The following is a 25,414-nucleotide window of genomic DNA, read 5'->3' on the forward strand; positions in this document are numbered from 1 at the left end:
ATGTGATTAACGAATCACTTCTTCAGTTCATCGCAACCATGTAACATTTTATAATTTTATTTAATTAATTTTTTGGTCACTCTATTTATGATTAATCTTTATGTAAACACCTAGTTAATAACCAAAAATATAAAAAAAAATGTTAACACTCGGTTTGACCTTTTTCCTCTCTTGATCCTTTCATTTTGTACTAAAAAGAGAAATTAAAGTTTTCCCCTTCATTGTATTTACTTGTCCTTTTTCTTTTTATGTTAGCAAGAGAAAAAGAATAAAAAATAAGTTTTAACCGCGCACATAAGTTATTCAGAAAACAAGAATAAAATATATATAAAATTAAAGTTTAGGTATAAAAAAAAAAGAAATTAAGACAATAATGACAAACAAACGCAAAATTTTGAAACAAAGAGCTCAGGTGCCACTCACACTCTTACTTTTTCCCCCTTCAACTCCAAATCCCACCACAGACTTTTCTCAAATTCGCTGAGGCTCCCTCACACACACACCCCTTCATGCTTCCCAGCACCGACTTCCACCGACTCTGCCTCCACCTCTTTCGCAGAATCGTTCCCGAAGCCCTCCTCTCGGTTCCGATTCTCTTTTCCTTCCTTCCTCTTTTTAAATTATCTCACGTGCATGCATCCTTGTCTACCTTCAATTCAAGTCGCTTAAATAAACCTTCAATTTCATCTCTACTAAATGGTCCCTAAAGTAAAATAAATAAGTATATAACTAATCCCCCAATATTAGATACTCTTTCTAATATTGAAAAACTCTTCAAATTGATCCCGGACTATTAGTAAAATATATCAATTTTCTAGAGATCAAGCTAATGGATGTTCAATTCTTGAGGAGCCATTACTTTGGAGAGAGAATAATACTTGGGGGGGGGGGAGGAACCGAATTGATGATTCATTCGATATAAGTCAAACAAACTCTATTCTGCTTCATTAAATTAGTATCACCCATCGATCAGGGTTTTAAGTTGCCATCCCCGTTGAGGTTTTGTTGTAATACTTTTATATTGGAGGGAAAATGCGGCTGAATGTAACTGCAATTTTAGTCCCAAAAACCTTGACGTGGTGGTTGAAATCGCGGTTGCAGAGTGTTTTATAAAACCTTGTCATCAATTTAGTCTTGAAATTGGCGAATTTTGTTGGTTCTTCGTGTAAGTGCACATTAGCCAGTCAATTGGGTCCCTCAACGTCTGTAACCAAATTAACTAGCAGATGTTAGGGACTAGATTGGCTAATTTGGTAATGTTAGGGACCCAATTGGCTAGTGATACAATTTCATGGATCAAATTGATCGACAGATTGTTACTAGAGATAGGGACTAAATTTGCTTTTTTTGTAATATTTATGACCAAGTTGGATGTTATTGACATATTTATAAACTAAATTGATGTTTACCCATTTTAGGGATTAAATTGGCATTTCTTAAATTTGAACTGAGTGATGTGGGTAAGGAGCTATGTTGTTTGTGTTGTTCAGGTGTATGTTAGACCTGCTGGTAGTTATGTGATGGGTTGGAGCTGTGGTGGGTTGCACTGTACCCTGGAGAGGCAGAGGCAGAGGGCATTGTCATTCTTGTGGGTCATTTTAATATTCCTGCAGGCTTGCGTGCTGCCAAGGCCACGCTTTCCAATTCGCAAGTGTGTTGAGTACCTTAAGCATGCAATGTGCTTCTGCTTTTGTTCCACTGTGCTTGATTATTCTTGTTGGGTAGGATGAATGTTGATATAGGTTTGAATGTTAATTGTAGGTTAATGTTGTCCCTGAATGTAAGGCTGTGGTTCTTCCGATGGTGAAACACCCATTTGTTGTTGGTTTCTTGGTTGCTGAGCTTCCATTGGTGGAGGAAAAGTGCCAGAAATCTAAAAGTGATGGGCCAGAAAATCTCATGACTGTTGAGGAACCTTATTCATTTCCTCCCTTTTTGGATTTAGACAAGAAGTCAAGGGAAATTCAGAATCTTCAGGTCAAGGATGAGGCAGTTGGTATGCATAATTTCACTTCTGAGCAAAGATCAAATACTGTCAACATTTCAGTCTCTAGCTATGGCATATGTCATGGATCAGGTTTATATACTGCATCTTTTTCCCCCAGAAAAAGAAAGAGAGAATAAAACCATGACATTAACGCGTTACTATTAAAATATGAAATGCTAGAAAGTTTGACGTTGCTCGAATTTTGTGGGAGTTGCCTTGAAATTTGCATTTCATAACGTTTGCTACTTGAGTGTGTGTTTTGCAAGTTGTTGCATTGAAATTCAGAATTATTTAAGCCATCACTCAAGTAAGACTGACTAACTGTTATTTTTTTGCTACTTTGTTGTATGGTTTCACAACTGTTATAAGAATAATTTTGACAGCTTGTATGGGCCTAAATTTCTAGCTCATGGTTATGCTACATTTACGGAAAGCAATGTTAATTCAGCAATCAGCATGGCAAAATAATGTCAGGATGGCTAATCTGGTTGAGCAAGTATGAGTTATTGACTGTTGTTGCATTCCTTTAATCTCTCATTTTCATCCTATTCTATTTTTTTTTAAAATTTATACAGATCCGTGGTCCACTTTCAAGTATTTAAACCTTAAGTAAAATCCTATCTACAGAGACAAAGAGGACTCAGGTTTGAAAATTGTCTAAATTGTATCTCATTAAATGTATATTCACGTGCACTTACATTTCTGTAATTGGGGAACCCAATAGATGGGTTGGACAAAGTCCAATCTGAATCAAGTTTAGGCCAATGGTATGGGTCATGGATAAAATCCTGGTCTGGTGGGGGAACATAATTAATATTTTTTTTTGTGTGTGTGTGTTGGGGGGAGGGGGAATGATAGTTATTTTAGTGTAACAATAAAAAAGGGGGGTGTGGTTGTAAAATGTATACTATGATAGTTAGTTTATCATTTTATGTTAGTTATAAATCACTTTTCTAAAACTAACTACATATTCATGTTAGTCTTATAATTAACTGTTTAATTAAACCAGGTTAGCCCATGAGTTGAACTGACACATGATCATGTCTAGTCTATGACTCTACAAGTGCATGTTTTTAAAGTATCATTAAATTACTTTTTTAGGTGGATTTAATATTCTGAAAAGCCTTTGTTTCAGCATGCACTTTATGTGTACTGAGTTTGCTAACTTTAGTGAGTTGGTGATTGGTGGCTATCTTATTCATGATGCTTTGAATTGAGTTCTGTCATAGTTTTAAATGCAAGTATATAGGAGATGTTTGGTAAAACAATTACTAAATAAATATACATCTATTGTTGAATCCATGGCAAGTATACCAAAGTATCGTGCAAATAGTATAAAACAAAAATTCCGAGTATCGTATCTATAGAGACATGCTTGTATCAAGCTATTTGTGCAAATTCAATAACTAGGCAAAGGATAATTTGTGTTTTTAAGATAAGATGATAATAAAAACAATAAAAGCAGAACAATTAAAAGGTGAGGAAAAACACAAACAATTGGTGGACAAAAGGAGCCAAATACAAATTAAATGAAGTGTTGGGGATTCGACTACACTAAGCTAACAATCTCAGTAGTTATAAATGTTTTCTTTATCCAATGTTCACTCTAATGCTACCTTAACCTACTATAATGCTCTAACCATGATCTCTCATGTGAGAAAGCCTAAGTTGCTTAACTCAACTACTAATCCTTAGCATGTCAAGCTAAACTACTTGGATTCAAGAACAAAGGTTTATCAAGGCTAACAAATGCTACTCCATCCCTAGACATAACACCCATTATATACCACTTTCAAATCTTAGTCAAAATGCATTTTCCAATGACAGTTTAACTATGAAACATGTTCATATGGTTGATCACTAATGATACTATCAAACATCTCTCCATCCCTAGATGAGACATTCATTAGATGTTTTGTTCAAAATTCAATTTTCAAGCATTTCCCAATGACAATAAAAACAAAGAATTGAAGCTAAGGTAATCAAGCCATAAAACAAACAAGCAAAATGGAAAGAAGCAATAACATAGGAAATGATACTGAATAAATAGAAAGATTAATTACATGAGAGTAGCTCAGTACACCAATCCCCCAGCAACGGATGAACTAGCCTCTCATTGTCATGAGAGACCTCAAAATTACAAAATGAAGGAAAATGGATGAAAATGGAAGATAGAGGTAGATGGGAGCTCCAATTGCCGCGCACAACCCTAGGTTTATGCCCTCCCTTGCAATCCTAAGAGAATGTCCTTTTATATCGAGCCCAAGGCCTTTCTCTCGTCACTTCAAAGTGTGGTCTACTCACTTGGCAAGCTTCAACTCGCTAGGCGAATTCTTTGACAATTAGAATTCTGAATGTCTTTTCTTCACTTAGTGGCATTTACTCGTTGGTCGAGTTTCTCCTCGCTAGGCGAGTTCTTCAATAATTGAATTTCTACAATTCTTTTCCTACTTCAGTGTCCTTTACTCACTAGTCGAGTTTGTACTCGCTAGGCGAGTTCTTCAGATGACTTGACACTTTTCTTTCTCTCTTGAACTGCCATGTGGCCTTGTCTATGCACTTGCGCTCGCTAGGCGAGTCATCATGGATGACAACTGCATTTGGTGCTATAAAATCCTTGACAAAAGAGTAGAAACTAGTAGAAAAAATTAAATGTTAGTTACAGCCTAGGATTCTATAAAAATCTATTTCCTTGCCAAATTGAGGCTAAACTAAAGCAAGAAATTCAGGAAAACCAGATAATTGTTGTGTTGTTTGTAATTTAGATGAACGTATGCACAACAATTATCATCTATCCAGAAAATTAGAGTGAACATGCTGCAAAAGGAAATAAAGAGTTCAATCTCAAAGGATGTTGAATCTAAACTATAGTTATTCATAACTTATGGTTATTGAATGTCAACAATGTCTTATAATCGGTAATTACACAGATTTCATATGACATTGTTGAAGACCTCTTGGTGCAAGGTGATCGTCTGAGGGATGTTCTCCATCAACTACAGGATACCGTTTATTTGACAAAGGTACTTCTTTCTCTTGTACTTATAATCATGCAAATACTTTTGGTATACCTATAATCAATTAATGACTTATTGTGTACATTGGAAGATCTTGAATCTTCATCACTTATTGTCTCTTGTTCTATATGGTTGTTGCATCCAAAAAATACACTTGGGCAAGTGTGCCTTGTCACAAAAGTAATAAAGGGATTTGAGTCCTAAGTATCATATTCAAGGGATTAATTCATGATTACTGAATTAGTGAATTCTTTTAAATGCTATCCAAAGTATCAAGAAGTGACGATTGCAAAAGAATTAAAAGAGGAAGATGAATTAGGAATTTAATTCCAAAAGAACATGAAGAGTTTCAGTTATAAAATTGGCTAGGGCTTTGGCCTCACTTGCATTCAATTGTGGGATTTCCTATTTCTCTATACTTTATGTATTCTCTTATCAATTTGCGAATCACCTCTTCTATCCAAAGAAGAATCTGTGGTCATGAATTTTTATAACTATATTCTTTCCCTTGTCAAAATACCAAGTTTGGTCATGTAAGGCACAAAACAAGAAAAGCATAATGAACCAAGTGACTTGTTACTTTAATAATATAATAACCAATTGGAATTCAAGAATTGAGGTTTGGTCATGCTACAATTCTAAGTGCATGTTTGATTCAACATATTTTGGAGAAATAACTGTTTATTTTTGCCAGGTTGAGAACTTTTGGAAAAAAACAATGATTTCCTCAAAATTAATCCCAACCAAACATGCATTTAACCTAATTTATCCTAAAAATCTGTTAATTAACTGTGCATTGTCATCAATCTAGTAATTAACTCAAGTCATATTACTAACGACCAATTCCCAACATGCAACAAGTACAATAACTTAAACCCAATTGGAAAAGGAAAAATACAAATTATATTAATATTAAGTAACTCCCCGTTATGGGTTTAGTTACTCGTGTTCAAAAGATATACTAAATAAAGCAAGAATTCATAAAACACGGGTTCCTAAAGTGAAAACATTTAAAAAATAAACAGAAAAGGCAAGCAAACACTGATAGAAACCATTACCACTGATGTTCAGTTTTTGTCCAATATGTAGACAAATATAGTGCGCTACAATGAAGAAGCAATCAAGAAAATGAATGGTTTTACTCACATACTTGCTGAATGCATGTTTGGTTGGGATTAATTTTGAGGAAATCATGGTTTTACTCACATACTTGCTCTCCAGGGGATGTCTCTGCAAATAAAATGAAAAAATCTAGTGAGTCACTTTCTCTAAGTGCTGCTGTCCAGGATATAGAGATGCCACTGCCACCTTTGGCCCTTGCTCCATTGCAACATGGAATCAGGTAGGTTTCATTGGTTGGTTAATGCTTATGCTTCTTTTCATGGAGTCATGACTTATCCCGATATCTTCTATATAATATATTCTCTCGATTCTGTGATATCCCATAAACTCCTAACTTGCACTTTTTGTTGCATCAATAATCAATAATATCTTATATCAGTGGCGGAGCCAGAAAAATTATAAAGCCTGGGCAAAAATTTAAAGATATTTGGGCCAGAGAGAGTGGATCCGTTTCACTCTCGCAACTAAGCTTGCATGCTTTCCGCTTGTATGGATCCGTTTCACTCTCGCAACTCTGGAGGCACTCGTGGTGACTCGGCGGCTTCACCTGTAATGAGACAGAAACTGATGCTAGAAAAACAATTCCCAGCAACAGCAACGGCAACAAAGGAAACCGCGCTATCATTGTAGCAGCAATTGCTTAAAATATTGTTAAGCTACGTACTCGAATAATGTTGCGCTCGCTCTTGTGTGATGATGAAAACACGGTGTGAGATTAGAGCTATATATATATATATATATATATATATAGTTACAGAAGAGAAAAAGCGACTTTGGTTAACTTGCATGAAAATTTGGCCACAGGATGGGCATGCAGAGTGACGTGTGTTGAATTGTTGAACAAAATTGGGGTGGTTGAAAAGAATACGGGTCTTATTTTAGTTATTTATTTAGGGTTGGTTCGCATTGGACTCGTGGGATGAGGTTATGAGCGATTTGAGCGGCAAGGTGGACACATTGGTGAATACGTGTTGTTGTGCATGGCATTTGGGGTCCAGTCCTTTTAGTTTTAGATATATACGTACGGATGCGGCGATCTTGAACAGTTTTTTTTTTTTTTATCAAATGAATTTGGGCCAGAGCCTGGGCAATTGCCCAGGGTAGCCGGGCCTTGAAACCGCCCATGTCTTATATAGTTAGTTTCTTTCATTAGCTTTTAGATATTTATTTCTTTTTCTTTCAACAGTTAAATTTTTTCTGCATTTATTTTGCTTATGCTTTTCATTAATGTCAGGAAGATCATGCAATGTTTCTCAAGTATTGGAAGACTTGGTGGATTCAGTGAGACCACTTGCCCAGGGTAAAAAACGTGTAGTAGAACTAAGTGAACTCTCATCATCACCTTTGCTAGCTGCTGTAGAAGAACCTGCATTGCACCAGGCTTTCAGCAATCTTATTGAAGGTGCTTTACTAATCACACATGTTGGAGGAAAGGTTGAAATTGTATCTAAGGCAGCACCAGCTGGTGGTACCCTTGTACTTATTGATGATGATGGACCTGGTATGCACTATATGGTAACTTCAGTCCACTCCCACTCCTACTCCCTGCTGTGCTTGCTCACTTTTCTTTTGAACAAGCTGGAAATTGTTTTATTCATGTGTTTTGCAAATTTGAAACATCTCCATGGGAAACTTAGGGACATTTAGAGTGTGTTTGGATAGAGAATTTTAACTGAGAAAAGTAATTTATCAGAGAATTTAAATTTCTTTAATCTAAAATTCAGTATTTGGATGTCTTTTATGAAGAATTTAAATTTTTAAAATTTTAAAACAGAATTTTAAATAACTAAAAATGTGGAATTTTAATTTTCTTCTAAAAGGTGAGAAATTGAAATTCTCTTCTTGATAAAAGAATCTTTCAAAATGTTCGTGTGTTTCCTTTATCACCTCCATTCTTTCTTCCACCTGAAAGTTCTCAAAATCATGTTCTCGAACCCGCAACTCTTCCCTCAAGTCGATGATCCTCTTCTTCGAATAACACCGTCCAAGCTCACGGAGCGTCGATCAGGTACGGGCGTAAGGGGACACATGGAACTGCACCCGCCAGTTAGGAGAGCAGCCATCGCTGCCTATCACGCGGTGGAGGTGCTCGTCGGCGCAGAGGGCTTAGGCCATGCCTTGCGTCTTTGACTGAATGTTGTGGTCAGGTGTGGTGGTGTACGTTGCCATATCCTGCTTCCCTGCGACTCTCTATCCCGCATGAGTATTATTCTCTTTGGAAGCACACCAACCATATCTCCTCTTCTCTTTACATTCATTTCTTTCACCCTCACAATTTTAATTTTCTTTTATCCAAACACAAAATTTTGAAAATAAAAGAATTTCAATTGAAGTATTTGAAATTCTTAAAATTTAAAATTTCTCATAAATTTAAATTCTATTATCCAAACACACTCTTAATGTCTTGGACTTGGTAAACAGCATATTGATGCCTTTTGTGAGGGAATTAGTGCTTAGTTTAAGGATGTTAATGTGAGAAAATTTTGCAGCTTTTCCCAGCGTATAATTTGCATGATTCATAACCATAGTAACATGTCTGTAAGTCTATGGAGATGTGGAACCATCCATAAAATTACCGTTATATTGTTGATATTTGAACACTTCTTTGTGGTACACATAGCACTTGATACTATGACATCTTTCAAGCACCTGTTGCTTCTATTCAAACAATCTTCAAATGAGTGTTTTGGCCCAAGGGAATTGAATTTTGTGAAAATGGAAATTAATTGTTGGTTATGAACTTGCCTGCAGACTCGGATGCACTCACTCACACCTCATGGACGAGAACTGTTGTCTGATAATATGATTGAAGACAGTATGACTTGGAAGTTTGTTGCTGGGTTGACTGTTGCTTGTGAGATACTAGAGTTATGGCTTTGTCGTCCGCATTGTTTTGCCTTGGATTAAAGATGCTCCTCTTGGAGCTGGGGGAACTCGTGTGGAACTCTGGCTTCCTTCATCAATTGTACAGTCTGATTTGAGCAGCCACGTCCAAGAGGTATAGCATGAGTTTGAAGTTCCATTGCAGATAAATAGATTCATTGTCATACAATTCTACACTGTAGCACTTGGCCAGTATATAAGATTGTGAAATTAAGGAGTGGTAAATATTACTAGTTCTTTTTTCATTGTTGCTAAAAATAAGTATCCGGTTCTGTATATAGCTCGAAAAGATTTCTTTGGTAGAGTTAATTATATGACTTTGCTGTGTCACCATGTAAACAATAGCATAATAAACAGTGTATGCATATTACATGACAGGAAAACTTGTTGGGTTTTTACAAGAGACCACGTATCTGAAGCTTCAGCATTTGTACCATGTGAATCCCTTAATCCAATATAAATAAACCAAAATACCAACAGTTTTCGGAAATGACTCATAATTATTACCCTTATGTATTGATTTGTCTAAGAAGCAGTACACGGAAGTGTACTTGTTAAAATATCAATAACTTTAATTTTGTCCTAATAATTTCTTAAGCTAAATCTCTTTTTGTACATAGGCATCCCAATTTCAATTTGTCACAATTAATCCTTAAGTTCACCCTCGTTCCTGTGCGTAGTCTTTTGTGGAGGTGGGTTTTCCATGTGTAACAAGCTTGACAAAAGATAAATGCTTTGTGGGGTGGCGTAGCTGTCTTTATGCAGCAATGGTTTATGTAATTTATGTAATGGGGTGGTCACTCCTAGTGACTGTCCTCTGTGTTATGATTAATGAAATGTTTTGCTTTTTCGAAAAGAACAAAAAATCCTTAAGTTCACCCCATTTGTAAATAGTCTCTTACATTGAATTGGGGTTGAATTATTAAAGAAGAAATCTCAACTACTTATTTATTTTAAATTTCAATCATTTATTAGTTTAATTTTTATAAATCACTTTTCTAAATATTAAAATATAATAAAACTCTTCTAAAAACATAATAAAATTAATAACTAAAATAAATAAATTATTTTTTATTGGTATTTATTTTTGTTTTTTTTTTCTAAATTCATATTCTTTTACTTATGTTTTAATAGACAAAAACTGATTTGTAACAAAAGATTAATAAATGATTGACGTTTAAGTTTGGTGGTCAGAATATTTATTTAGTGTGTATATTTGTAAAAAGGGGTAAAGTTCAAAGTGGTTGAGCACTTTTTTGTCTTAAAAAGTCTCTTATGGGACATAACAAACCAAATGGGATAAATTTACATTTTTTTTTATTTATATGTATTTTCTTTTAGAGACAAATTATTCGAGGCACTCCATACATTGAGTGCGAATATTTTTTTCATCCAAAATTTTAACTTTGGTTAATCACATTATAAAATATTAGCCTTTTTTATTAAACTAAACTTCCGTTAGTAGGACAATTTTTCCTTTGTTAAAACAACAAAATTTAGGCAAAAGACTAAAAAGAGTAATTCAACCACCTTAAAATACAGAATAATCGTCATTAAATAAAATTAATAGTAATACATACATATATATATATATATATATATATATATATATATATATATATATATATATATAAAATTATTAAGTTGTTTAAATTTCAACTTTTCATTTCAATCAAAATGACATGCATTACGGACTTTAGAGTTTAGATGATAGAATGCATAATATATGTTAATCAGAAAATTAATAATTTAAAATATAATAAATTCATTCACATATATAATATTAATTAAAATATTAAAATACATCTTAACAACTTAATAATTTATTATATGCGTAATTGTGACAATTTCAAGCAATTAATGTTATTATTTTTAATTAATAATTAAAGTTTTATTGTCATACATTGTTAGCCTCCATGTATAAGAAAACTATTCCTTTAACCTATAAAAAACTATCATTAAAATATTTTTTAAGATAATTATTATAAAAATCAACAAACTTATTAATAATATATGATTCAATAATAATATATAAAATCTTTGCATCTAACATAAATTATAATAATATTACAATTTTTTCCTTTAAATCAATTTTACATTTTAAAAAATCAAATTAAATCTATATCCGACTATTGCTGCGCATGATAGGCTCTAAAAGACCATCCCATTCACATATTAATATCTTATTCAACGTTAATCTGTGTTCTGTTAGATTCCAAAGATTCCAGTGAATAGTGATGGCTAAGAACAGTTTCTTGACCTTTCGCTAACAAGCAAGCCTACCTATACAAGCTCCAATTATTTTCTTTTTTGAGGATTGCTCCATTTATTTTCAAAAGATTAGTTAACATATCACTTTCTCCGACAAAACATACATGCATCTAAATGTGGCAGCATGCTAAAGTTTTGGTGAGGCTATAGTAAAATATGAAATAAAGATTTGAAGTTTCAGCCCAATGTAAAAAAAATTAATTCCTTCTGAAATGAAAAGAGTATCAAAGAAGATATAATCAGTAAAATCTTTTTCATAAGCATTGATCTGGATACATCAACTTTGATGCGTTGGAAATACTGTGCTCAAGTTTGACAGCAATTCTTGGAATTTTTTCGCCACAACAGAAGCTCCAGACGATTATGATTTATGACCTTATATGATGTTAGTTACGTGAAAGTAATTAGAATCGCATTTGCTAACTATTAGCAATTTTTTTTTTTAAGCTAATGCAAGTGACAGAATCTTAGGTCTCTATAATTTGAACCTGTGGCGGTGGAACTCGTACTTCATGTGCTGAAAGAAACTTGATATTTTTTTAAGGGAAATAATATATATCAATGCTCCTAAGTCCTAAACTTTATCTTCTTTGGCAGCTAAATTTACTTTAAAAAGAAATAAGATTAAATAACTTTTTCTTAAAAGAAAATATATTTAATTATTAATTGTTAAGTTTAATGTCTTTTTATACATTTATTTGTTTTAAATTCCAGTCATCTTTTTAACATAATTCCAATCATTTATTAGTTTTACTTTTATAAACAATAAAACATAATTAATTTTCGAATTAAAAAATGAATGAAGATTTTTTAATTGTTTTTTATTTATCTAAATTCTAATTTTTAATCATATTTTAATATAAGATAAAATGAATTGTAACAAATTAATGATTGACCTTATAGATAAGTAATTTAGCCAACAACTTTTTTAGTATTAAATTGATAGAAAAATTAAGCTATATTTGGGGGGGGGGGGGGGGGGGGTCAAGTTTAATGAAGTTAAAGTTCATTGAATATATTTGTAAAAAAAGATAAAGGGTTTAAGGTCTAATAGAGATAATATTTAAAGGCTTAATTAATTATTTGATCTTTATACTTGTATTTTTTTTTTGTTTTAGTTTCTATACTTAAAAATTCTGTTTTATTATTTTTACGCCTTAGTTTTCTAGCAATCTAAAACTGATATAAAATAGAAGTATAACGACTAAAACATAAAAAAAAAAATTGTATAAAAAATAAAGCATATAGCTTTCATTCATATATAAGAACTAAACTGAAATACCAGTGTAAGTATAAGAACTAATCGATAAATTAAGCCAAATTAAGGGTACATATTATTTTTAAGAAAATTAGGCCGGGTATATATTTTTAAAAAGGACTATACACTATGTGACGATAGAAATAATAGGTATGTAGATGTATGTTAAGTATTTTCTAATGTGTTTTTTACTTTCTCTATCACACTTGTTATTTTCTCACTATTTTTTTCTCTTGTTTCTCTGTTATTTTCACTCTAAAACTGGAGTAATATGTTTATGACTACAACACATTTTGACATGACTTAGGATTAACATATATTATGATAAAATAACTAAAGATTGATAACCTTGATAGAAAAGCTTCTCATGTCTCCTCTCCCTATAAGTAGTTTCCCATTGTTATCACTTTTCATCAGCACAAGCTAAGACATGACTTCTGTACTACACTACTCACTCCTGCTGCTCCTGCTTGGAGTGGTGATTCTCACCACTCCAGTGCTAGCTAATTTGAAGCCACGCTTCTTCTATGAGCCTCCTCCAATTGAGAAACCCCCCACCTATGAACCTCCACCATTTTATAAGCCCCCATACTACCCACCACCAGTGCACCACCCTCCACCAGAGTACCAACCACCCCATGAAAAAACACCACCTGAGTATCTACCTCCTCCTCATGAGAAACCACCACCAGAATACCTACCTCCTCATGAGAAACCGCCACCAGAATACCAACCTCCTCATGAGAAACCACCCCATGAGAATCCACCACCGGAGCACCAACCACCTCATGAGAAGCCACCAGAGCACCAACCACCTCATGAGAAGCCACCACCAGAGTATGAACCACCTCATGAGAAACCACCACCAGAATACCAACCACCTCATGAGAAGCCACCACCAGAATACCAACCACCTCATGAGAAACCACCACCAGAATACCAACCACCTCATGAGAAGCCACCACCAGAGCACCAACCACCTCATGAGAAGCCACCAGAGCACCAGCCACCTCATGAGAAGCCACCACCAGAGTATCAACCACCTCATGAGAAACCACCACCAGAATACCAACCTCCTCAAGAAAAGCCACCACATGAAAAACCACCGCCAGAATACCAACCTCCTCATGAAAAGCCACCACCAGAACACCAACCTCCCCATGAAAAGCCACCACCAGTGTACCCACCCCCTTATGAGAAACCACCACCAGTGTATGAACCCCCTTATGAGAAGCCACCCCCAGTAGTGTATCCACCTCCTCATGAGAAACCACCCATTTATGAGCCACCGCCATTGGAGAAGCCACCGGTCTACAATCCCCCACCTTATGGCCGCTATCCACCATCCAAGAAAAACTAATAACCACTTGCCTGCGTCACATGTTTTGGTCTACTCAAACTTAGACCTGCCCTTTGTCATATAAAGCTTTTTGTTTCTGTTTAAGATCTCAAGTACAATATGTCCCTTCTGCATGCACTACTTCTTCAAAATAAAGGCTTTATGCCTATGTATAATACTCTACTTTAATTCTCCTTTCAGCATCGATATTGTAATGTCAACTACTAGTGTGGGTTTATCTATGGCTATAATAAGTTTTTCTTTGTGTTTACTTATGAGTCTTTGTTTTTAATTGCATGCTAAAAATTGGCAAAAACATATATAATTCTGTTCGTACATGTTTTATTTTATGAACTTCATAATTACCGGTAAAGCAATGATAATGTGTAAAGTTGCTTGGTCTATATATATGTTTAAATACACATATCTCTAAACCTGTCAATGAGAAATACTCTCTTGTACCTTGTTTATTCAACTTGGGAGACTAAACCTATCATAATAGACCAATTATTAATTAAATAGTATAAAGAATTATATAACTATGCAATACGTAGTGATATTATGTTGCCGTTGAGGGGTTAATCGGTTTAAAATAAGCTCTATACAAATGTTTATATATCTTTGTTAATAATATATGGTCGTTTCATGCAAGTCTATATTTGACATTAATGTAGAACTAACATATTTAGTTAACGATTTTGACCGATTTTTAATAATATGTAATTAAGTCTCATTAGTTTTTTCTTGTAAATAAATAAATTTTAAATATATCACATAAAGATTGTTCAGAATTATATACAAGTGGCCAAGAGGTTTGAATTTGGTTGTGTATGCACAAAACCCAATTTAATCCGTTATGATTGGTTGGATAACGGATTTAGCGAAATTTAATTCAACTCAACTCACAAACACCCCCTTTGTTGATATCATCATCAAGCTATATTACTATATTTTTATTTTAAAATTTAATGATAATTTTAAAAAATATTTTAAAAAAAAATATTAACAAAAAATTAATTTAAAGAAGAAAAAAAAACAAGGGTGTGTCAATTACTAATTAACATAATAACAACGAGCAATACCATACGACAATAAATCAAGAAAGTGATAAAAAAATCCACAATTTTGAAATTCATTCTTATTTTTTTAATTCTTTGTATTTTATGAATTTGGTTAATTATTATATATTTAATAATTATTAAAATTTTCAATGTTTTGTAACTATTATTTTTCTGAGAAAAAAATCTTGATCTTTAATTTTTTTTCCACACTGTAAACATAATATTTTACTAAAATCAAGTTTATTAAATATATACTCACAAAATTATTTATACTAGTTTTAAATTTTAATTATAAATATATTATAAATTAGAATATATATAAATTTGAAATTAAAACTTTTACTTTCCTATATTGACATTTTCATTTTTTTTCTCTTTTACTATATTAGATGTTATATAATTTAAACATTATTCGTGTAACTAATAAAAAAATATTCTAGCTTCAAGTTTAAAATTCTTAAATATGTTTTTTTTTCATGTAACTAATAAAAAAATTATTCTTCAAATTCAAAATCCTTTAAATTTAAAATTAGTTTCTAATATTTAATTACATTTAAACTGTTGAGTCAATAGAAGTAGTAGAAGATTTTATTTTTGAAAGTAGTAGAAGATATATACAAATCAAATTTTAACAAATATAACTTTGTTTTGTAGTAGAAGATATAAACAAATATAACTTGGAAATTTTTTTCGCTTCCCTTACTTTCTTATATTAATTTAAACATTATATTCTTGAAACTAACACATTTAATTTTATTCTTCAATGTTTTTTTGTTACTGGTATTCTTTTAGAACAAAATCTTATTCTTTAAATGTTCACCTTTTATTCCTAATAATCCCATTAACCTTGAATTCTTTGAAACCATCGAACTTTCAAACCAAGAAAACATGGCGGTGGGGTGCATCAGCTTCACTGCCATGCTCGGCGACGGCACCATCATGCACTGCTCCTCGCAATACGGCAGTGGAACAACTTCCTCTCGCCCCTCATGGCCACCTCAACGTCCAGATTGGTTCTCAAAGCACAGTCAATAGATAAGTTAGTTATGATAATATATCTCCACAGTCCACATGCATTATCCTAATTAACTGTCGCGTGCTTCAAATATTCATTCCTTTACCGCCAATGCTTATATCATCTTTGGGCAGTGATATTTCACAAATATTCATCTAATCTTTTATATGATTTGATTTTGATACAAAAATCAGATAAGAAAAAAGAAACAAAGTGTTTATAAAAGAGTGCATATATATCATCAGAATTTTTCTTCAAGCCAGATATTTAAAAGAGTGCATATATTTAAAGAGGCTGGGAAGAAGTTTACTTTTTTAATAACAATCATATACAAATGCTCACTTATTTTAAATATTTTATTTTTCTTTTTATCTCTCTTTTTACTCCATCATAAATTTTATAATACTTTTTTTTTTGTCTCTAAATGTCTTATAGCATAATGATCTTAATGGGTGTTGACGAAATATTTTTCTTTTCTAAAATCATGATTTGATTTGTAAAACTTAATTTTCATGTTTGATAAGTATATTAAGAAAAAATATTCACATAAAATAATATTTCTTGGGAATCGATTTTATTCCCTTTGCCACAAAAGCATTTTCATGTAAAGAGTTTAGAATCTAACTTTTCCAGCCAAGAAAAAAAGTTTTAATTATATAAAAGCATTAGATGATTCCTTTTTTCCAATACAAGTGTTCTTAGTTAGGGTTTATCCTTATCCAAAAGTTATAATCTCCATCGTTATTGCACTCACATAATTCTATCTTTCTTTAGTTTTGAAATTTGTAAAAAAAAAATTATTTTTCTTTTTTTAAACGTAAATTCTTATGTTAGTCGAATAATCTTTCTTCTATGAATTAAAAATCCTTTTGATTATATATATATATATATATATATATATATATATATATATTTCAACGCATGACATATCACCTTTTATGCCTATATAGTATGATAATTATAATACATAACTATGGTTGGATGATGTTAGTGGACACGCAAATGCCCATCAACACCTAGAGAGAGCACTCATCCACATGATTCTTATATACATAATATTTCTTCTGTGAATTAAAATTTTCTTTTTATTATATATTTCAACGCATGGCATATCACCTTTTATGCCTATATTATTATGTATGATAATTATATATAATAGATAACTATGTTTGGATAATGTTAGTGGACACCCAAATGCCCATCAACATTTAGAGAAGAACAAATAAAATGAGGGAAGTAATAGATTTATGAGTAACGATACTTGAAAACTTTTTTATTTTAAAATACTCCACTCAAGAATAGATCTAGGAACCTATTATAGGGGTTAAAAAAATTCCTTCTTTCTAGAAACCTATTATAAGAAAACAATTCAATACCCTTTTAAAAAAAATATGTTAGATATGAAAGTTTTGGTTCTTTTTCAAAGACATCTTGGACTATTTGTAAAGCCATTAATATATTATTGACATTACATAGTTGCTGAAAGGGAAATCAAAGTTATTACAGAGAGGCATATATAGAGCCTTTATTGAATAATTATTGCATGCAGAAAGGACAAATTGTACTTTCCATCTTAAATCGGTAGCTTCTCGTATGAAGGATGGTGGGGGCTTATATATTATGAAATGGCTGTGGTGGCATTCGTAAGCGCTCATATGTAGGTTCATATGTGAATGATTATGGATTAGGGGAGGAAGGCATGAATTCAGTGGTGACTTTTGGGGGTGCTCTGGATAAGGGCATGAATTCAATGGTGAATTTTGGGAGTGCTCTGGATGAAGACATGAATTTAGTGGTGGATTTTGGGGGTACTCTGGATGATGGCATGAATGGAATGGTGGTGAGTGGTTTCTCAAGATCATCATCTGGGGCAGGCTCAAAAAATCATGGCTTGAAATTAGCCAGCACTGGAGTGGTGAGAACCACCACTCGAAGCAGCAGGAGCAAGACAAGTGAGTGTACAAATGTCATGTCTCAGCTTGTGGTGATGAATAGTGATAACAACGAGAAACTATTTATAGGGAGAGACAAGGGAAAGTTTTTCTGTCAAGGTCATCAATCTTCGGTGGTTTATCAAATATATACATAATATTAAAACCCCCATTTAGTCATGTAAGCAATGTGGTAGGTGTAATTTGTGAATATGTTGCGGATTAACTTGGAATGAATTTTTTACCAGTGTAGTGCATGTTTGTGTGGATTAAAATTGGGATAGTTGAAAAATATTTTTATTTCGTAAGTAACAATTTTTTTTCTTTCAATCCATGCATTATAATATACAATTTTATACTAAAATTTGTAAAATACTTTTATAACTTTAAACCAAGAAGAGGGATTAATTTACTCAAATAATAACTTTAAAAGGGTAACTTAATATAGATTTAGGTAATTATTTTATTCCTTTCGTCACGTCCTTTTTTCTAAAATGAAACCATCTTTCTTCACCTTTCATATTTTGTGTCACATTGTTTATTTTTTTTATTTATAAAACAAAATATCTTGGTGCACTTATGTATTTTATCTTTGTCATATTTTCTATTCTACCAAATATTTTAAAGTTTGACGGTCATATGCTTTTTTTAAAAAAAGGTTTAGTTGTCATATAACGTTACTGATTGACTTCGTTGGTTATGATCAATTTGAATAATGGGAATATCATGTGTAAGTTAAATTGAGGCACATTTAAGTTTCCTTTTGCACAAGCTATAAATAAGAAATCATTAATTAAACAAAACAAATGTTAATCAATGCATAAAATTATACTGTCTATGATTTTTTTTATATTTTTTATGATATTCATAATATATATATATATATATATATATATATATATATATATATATATATTTAATTTCTTAATCAATAGGTGAACATTTATCAACAAAATCCATCAAACAACTAGTTGGTGGGCTAGGGACTAGGAAGGCGAGCATAAGTTATTAATACTCTTGTGGTCGTAATTTTAAAACCTAGATTGACCCGGATAGTTTGTCTGATTTGATTGTGAATTGATTATTTGATTGATTTGAGTTAAATAGGTTATGTAGTCAACTAAGTTTGACCTATTGAGTTGGTGAGCTTGAACACTGATTTGTTGACTCGAGTCAAACCATATGTAGCCTTTTAACATTAATGACTAAAAAAAGAAAGAAAGAAAAGAGCATATTCGTGTTTGGTTGTCTCACTCCTTTAAAAACCTTAAGGTCCCCTATCCTCACTCTTCATCATCAACAACATTACCTCCCACCACCTTAAAACTTTTGAATTATGATATTCTCTTATTAATATGTCAACCATGTTTTCTTCATTTTACGTTTTCTTTTCGGTTACACATTTCGTTTTGTTGTTGTAATGTGGTTGTTGATTTGCACTACTAAAAAGAGTGCATTCTACTACGTCAAAATGATGTCAGTTCCAAATAATCATCTTAGAATATATGGCGGTGACAACTTTGTAAATAGGAGGAGTTCAACAAGGATGATTTTACAAAAACCGTCGTGGTTTGCACACTATTTTTACAAATTAAAGGTACGTGCATTCAAACCCTCACTCACTCATTGTCATGCCCTCCCTCCCTAACACATCCTCAAAACCCTAGCCCGCTCCCCCTTTCACCACATGCTCAAGCTCTTCTCTGATGTTGTCGTGCTCTGCCCAGACCTCGCCCTTTCACCTCCCTTCTTCCCGCCCTCGTTGCGCCTTGCCACCTCACTCACGAGTCTCCACCTCAACAACGTGTGCTTCACGTCACTATGCTTCGGTGTTGGTGCAAAGTTCAAGGTTCGACACAATTTGCTACTCGCAGTGATGCTAGGGTTCATGAAGGACCCTTTTTTGCACATGTGAGCCTTAGCGCGAAAAGGGGTCGGTTTCTGTGAGCGTAGCGGAGAGTCAAGAGACGTCATATTCCTGTTGACAAAACCCTCGTCTCTCATACCCAGGGGACCAACGTTTTTTATTTTTCTTCTCTTATTTCAAAACCTTTTCTATATAGCTCAATAATTTCATTTTTATATATGGAGTTAGGCATATGATTGAATGATTGTTGGGTTGGATCTGCATCTATTCACCAAAACACGTAGTAGAATTTTGTGTATGGATTGACTTCAGGAAGACTATGATGTTGTATTAGGTTGTTTTGTATCTTGACAACATTGTTTTAGTTTTTTTTTTGTCTAATTGATTATTTTCTTGTAGTACTATAGGTTGGGCTATGTTGCACTTTTTTTCATATACATTGTTCATTGTTCATTATGGAGTGTAGTGTTTTGAATGCATTCTTTATAATTTATATTACTTGCTACTAGTGATTTAGTTCATGCGATTTAAATTGTGAGGTTAGTTTGGGCTTATATAAATAGTAATGTGATGGCTATTCTAAATAACATATTGCTTCTGAAGGACTCAAACATCGAGTGTTCGAAGTATCATTGGTTGATCTCCAAAGGGATGAAGAATAGTTCTTCAAGAAGATTCGTTTGAGAACTGAGGGCGTTCAAGGGAAGAATGTTCTGACAAACTTCTAGGTATGATGGTGGTTGGGCATATTTTATTTTGATCACTGTTATTGACTCACATGGTTTTAAACTAATTAAGATTGTATCTTTGTAGGGAATGGATTTCACAACTGACAAGTTGAGGTCCTTGTGCGAAAATGGCAAACTTTAGTTGAAGCTAATGCGGATGTTAAGATGTTAATTATACGTTAAGGATATTCTACATTGGTTTTACTAAGAGGTATAGTAACCGGGTGAAGAGGACCTCTTATACACAATCGAGCTAAATCAAACCGGTATAGTTACTACAACATTTTTATTGATTTGTTTTCAATCTATTTTTTCAAATATACTCGGACTCAGATATGTTCCAACATTCTTATGGTAATTTGAACATATTTTTAATTGTATTTCTGTTTATTGAAGTACCTAAGATAATAACAGAAATATAAAGGATGTGGACTAAGTTATCAACATTTGTTATTTGTATACTCTTAAAATTACAATTACTTTTGGTCCACACTGTAAGTCAATTAATGATCCAGTAATTCGACCATTAACTCAATGTGGTTTGATCTGGATGGATTTTAAAACTATAATGGTGGGGATCTCAATCAGACCACAAAATAGAAGGGAGACACGCAGCTTCTTGGAGGAAAAAATTATGATTTGTGGAGATACACGCTTAAAAGCTACTTAATTAAATGAGTTGCAGGTTATCTTTTTGAGGATTACTGGTTTTATTTTCCTTTTGGTTAGTTCAAGCAACATTGGGATTGAAGCTCACAAATTTAAATAGCAAAATTAGTGAGATTTACACGTTGCATAGTGAAGAAAACACGCGCATGGAGAGCTCATGCGAACAGTGCAACCGGTTTGTTGTTGATTGTTAGTTACACGCATCTTCCCTCTAACTCAACATGCAACACATCTTGTGTTACTAAGATTATTATTAATAAAGTTACATTTGTTTATAAAAAAGCCATAAAATATGTTGTTTTTACACGAGAAAATTATGTTCTTCATTATGGATGACAATTTTTTCTTTTGAATATTTATATTAAAAGTAATCCTACTTAAATCTTGTAGATCGCTATCAGAATATCAAAAATAATTTTTTTTTCTGCAAATATTTAATGCTACGTACGTAAAACTCAAACTCAAAATTGCTACATATAAAACCCAAACTCAAAATTGGTTAAATGGAAATAATCCGCATGAACAAATTCACACCAAGCATAAATAGATAATCGGTGCATCATATAGATGACGGAACTATAAACAGGTGAATGCTGCCTAAGGTTTATCTTAATTTATTAATAGCAAAAAAGTGGCAAAACGATGGAAAGGGCTAATTTTTTTTCAAAATTATCAAATGGAAATAAAATATAAATTAATATTCAAAAGGAAATAAGTCATATGTTATTCTACAACTTCTAATTGAAAATCATAAATTATGTTATGATTTTCTTCTTTTTTTTTCTCCTTTTTCATTAAAGTCTTAAAAAAACATTACAACTTTAATTTTTATTTTTTTTCCAACACGGCCTTATTTTATGTTTTTTTATTTATTTTTAATACAAGTTGTGGGAGTATTTTTTAAATTTTTTTAAGTCTAAATAATTTACAATTTTAAAGTCGTAAATAATTTTTTGTTTTAATATAATTTATGACTTTAAAATAGGAACCTACCGTTTATCACTCAAAAAAATTATTTATTTTAAGAAAGTATACATATGTGCATGATTATTATCAAACTCTCGATTTAATTGACTAATTCTTACGAGTTTACGAGTCCACTTGTTCTCTACGAGTTGACTCTTGAGTAAACTTTTTTTTAGTAGACTCTGGGTAAACTCTATAAATTTCAAGTAAATTGGGTAGACTTTTGAACTTATCATTCAACGAGTTATCAAGTTAAAAAAATTAGACCAAAATGTAAGTCATTTTTATTGTTTTCTGTGTGTTTAGCATTTAACATATTTTCATTTAGCATGTTATCCTCAAATACAAAATTCTCACATTTAATAATATCAAAGTCTTGTTCTCTGATAACATCAAACCTTCGATGCGAATAATCTACCACTACTATAACCTGTACAAGTTATTGTCTACTAGTGATGTACTATTACTATACTTGGTTATTTAAATATTCCAAACTTCATGATTTACTGTTTTATTTTATTATATTGTTAAAATATTTAATTAGTATGTTATTTATAAATATTTTGTTATTATTTTTATATGAAATAAACTCTTACGAGTCGAGTCTATAAAACTCTCATGAATGTGTGTAAATTCTCAAGTTTGATAACCTTACTTATTTGTGTTTTTCGAAGAAGATAGATTCCCATGGGAAAAAAATTTAGGACCGTTAGATTTGTTAGATTTTGAATGGATGGTTGATAATTTTTCTTCTTTTTCTTATTTTCTTTTCTCTTTCTCCCCTTCTTTTACCAATTTGCCCCGGTCTATTTCCTTTTTCCTTTTTTCTTCCCTTATTTTGCTCAAATCCTTCTTCCACTATTGACAATCCACTTCCTATCAGAATGAAAAATTTGAAGATTCAATTGTTTTTTCTTCTCATTGTTAATTAAAAGAAAAATGAGAGCATATAAGTCAACAAGCATCTAAATGGACACTCCATTCTCAAAAATCACCCATGCCACGATGAGAAACAAGAAAAATCGGAAAAAGAGTGAACAAATGAACGAGAAAAACAAATGGAATGAAGGTTCTTTGGCTTCTGTTGAATGCGTTTTTTTTTTTTGCAGATCTGATAAAGGGGTGGTTTTTTTTATTATTATTTGAGAAAGGAGGGTGGTTTGGGATTTCTAGATCCGTGAAAGGGAGTGTGGTGTTGTCCGTTGTCGTCGTCGGCTTGGAAAGGAGAGTAATTGCGGTGGAGGTGTTGTCGTTGCCGTTTGCCATCGCCGCCGTGGTGGTTGTGGATGTATTTTCCTCGTTGGGTTGTTGTGATGGTGTCGCTGCCGTTGACTCTTGGTGGTGACGATGTGGAATGGTTGTTGTTGCTGACTGTGCTAGTCGGTGGGAACAAAGGCACAAAGTGGGAAAGGGAAGAAAATAAGAAAAAAGAAACTTGACCTTTGATTAAACAAATAATATATCCAATAGTTGGTAATAACTTTCTCACCGTGGGAAAGTTGGCAAGGTTTCCCACGCTAGACTTCGTCTCTGAACAAAACGTTTAAATGGATATTGTAAGATAAATAGGTTGCACAATTGTCCTTTATTTTATAACCACTAAACCTGAAGCAATTGAGAAAAGCGGGAGGGGCTGAGCACTTGTACTTCCTGTGTCCTAACACGTCTCTCGTTTCACATACATGAAAAATAATATTAATTTATTGCATATTACAATCTTTAGTGATTTTTACGTGGGATTCTTTTCCACCTAAGTAGAAACTTTGATGGATTTTGTGTAAATTTCGCAATATACATGTATTATTTCAAAAAATAAGTATCAAATAACATTTTATAATTTTTTATATTTTTTTCTTAATCATTCAGTTCATAAAAAAGAAATTTAAATTAATAAATTTGATCAAAATTTAAGCAAATTCTCATCTAAGAATTATTTTCATTTAAGAATCAAATTCGTTATAATTTTTATATATGAATACTTTATTTTTAATTTTTTATTAACATTCCTAAAAGAAATCGTTAACATTTTATTTTTCTTATATATTAGTCATATTAATTTTATAATAAAAGTGACACAAAAAGCATTTAATGACATCTAACAATAATATACCATTAACATTTTTCAGAATCATGAAACTAATGTTATCCTTGTTATTTTGAACTTTTTCTTTTGGTGGTGGTATAAGGTGATAAAGATTTTCAATAACAAATTAAGATGTGACTTATTATTCCATCATTGAAAACATCATCTTAATTGTTTGTCTTGGTCATGGTGTAAAGGTGATAAAAATTCTAATAATAATTTAGGAGTATCCATTAATTATCACTCCAAAGTGTTTCTTTTGGTGATGGTGTAAAATATGTGGTAAAGATTCTGACAGTAAGTCACAAGTACCACCACCCTAATCAGTCTCTTTTACATGCATGCACTCTTCGAAATCTATAATAACTGCATGTAATTTCCTTTCTTGTAATGACAAATATATTGTTTATTATACTTTGTGCTTCATTATGAAATACTAGTGTTTCTGCCTTTAAATTACAATTTTATAGTCTCTTTTAATTTCTAATTTGTGACGTTGGTTCCTCTATATTTTTTATGCCCATATTTAGTCTTCATATTTCATAAAATTTATAATTTTAATCAAATTTTTAATTATGTTAATTAAAAATTATTTACGTATATATGTTTATCAATCATTGTCACTTACTTACTGTCATTGGAACTTTTTTCTTTTGGTGATGTAAAAAATTTTTTATCTAAAGATCTTTAATAATCAATTATATAAACTTTACTTATTCTTACAAAATATAATTTCTCAAATTTATGATTCTTAAATTTCAAGAATCATAATTGTCGAGTATGAGAAAACTTTTTCCTAACAAACATCTTCTTAAATTTTTTTTCTTTCTTTTTTGAAGAGAAAATTGTCGGAAACTCTGAGCATCAATTGTCAAGACATGAGTAGCCGTAAACCAATAAAAGACACACATTGAAGAAAATCAGGTGAAAAGTCACCTAACATTATTCCGCTTCAATTTCCGCACTGACAATTATAGATGGGAATTCTCTGCAGTCACATTTTTGTGGCTGCATGAAATTCTGGCCACTAATGGCCATTAAAATTAAATTATACATTAAATATCAAAACAAAAAATAAACTGAAAGTTTTTGGTCCGTTAGATGACGACTGCATACCCTGCACTGCAATTGAAAAGGGTCCGACAATTATCCGAACAGATCTTATCGTGGAACAGAATCAGACCAAAAAAAAAAATTACTGCAACGTACTAATAACA

The 25,414-nt window shown here is 32.2% G+C and overlaps 1 protein-coding gene, 1 long non-coding RNA gene and 1 pseudogene across 2 annotated transcripts; 2 read left to right on the forward strand and 1 right to left on the reverse strand.

Moving 5' to 3' along the window:
* Positions 1–360: 360 nt before the first annotated feature.
* Positions 361–9,412, forward strand: LOC114421833 (annotated as a pseudogene).
* LOC114421834 lies at positions 4,009–6,249 on the reverse strand. The gene is made up of 2 exons (XR_003668582.1): positions 6,151–6,249; positions 4,009–4,622 (listed from the first exon to the last, which is right to left on the reverse strand). It is a non-coding gene; the product is annotated as an uncharacterized LOC114421834 (long non-coding RNA).
* A 3,526-nt stretch (positions 9,413–12,938) lies between the features above and the next one.
* LOC114423852 (early nodulin-75) lies at positions 12,939–14,131 on the forward strand. The gene has a single exon (XM_028390755.1). The coding sequence runs from the start codon at positions 12,969–12,971 to the stop codon at positions 13,896–13,898; it is 930 nt and encodes a 309-aa protein (XP_028246556.1). The 5' UTR covers positions 12,939–12,968; the 3' UTR covers positions 13,899–14,131.
* The last annotated feature ends 11,283 nt before the right edge of the window (positions 14,132–25,414 follow it).

The sequence above is a fragment of the Glycine soja genome, chromosome 8 (assembly GCF_004193775.1).
Source record: "Glycine soja cultivar W05 chromosome 8, ASM419377v2, whole genome shotgun sequence".
Taxonomy (NCBI): Eukaryota; Viridiplantae; Streptophyta; class Magnoliopsida; order Fabales; family Fabaceae; genus Glycine; species Glycine soja.

Coding starts and splice junctions, on each gene's coding strand:
- LOC114423852 (XM_028390755.1), top strand. CDS start 12,969: ATGACTTCTGTACTACACTACTCACTCCTGCTGCTCCTGCTTGGAGTG.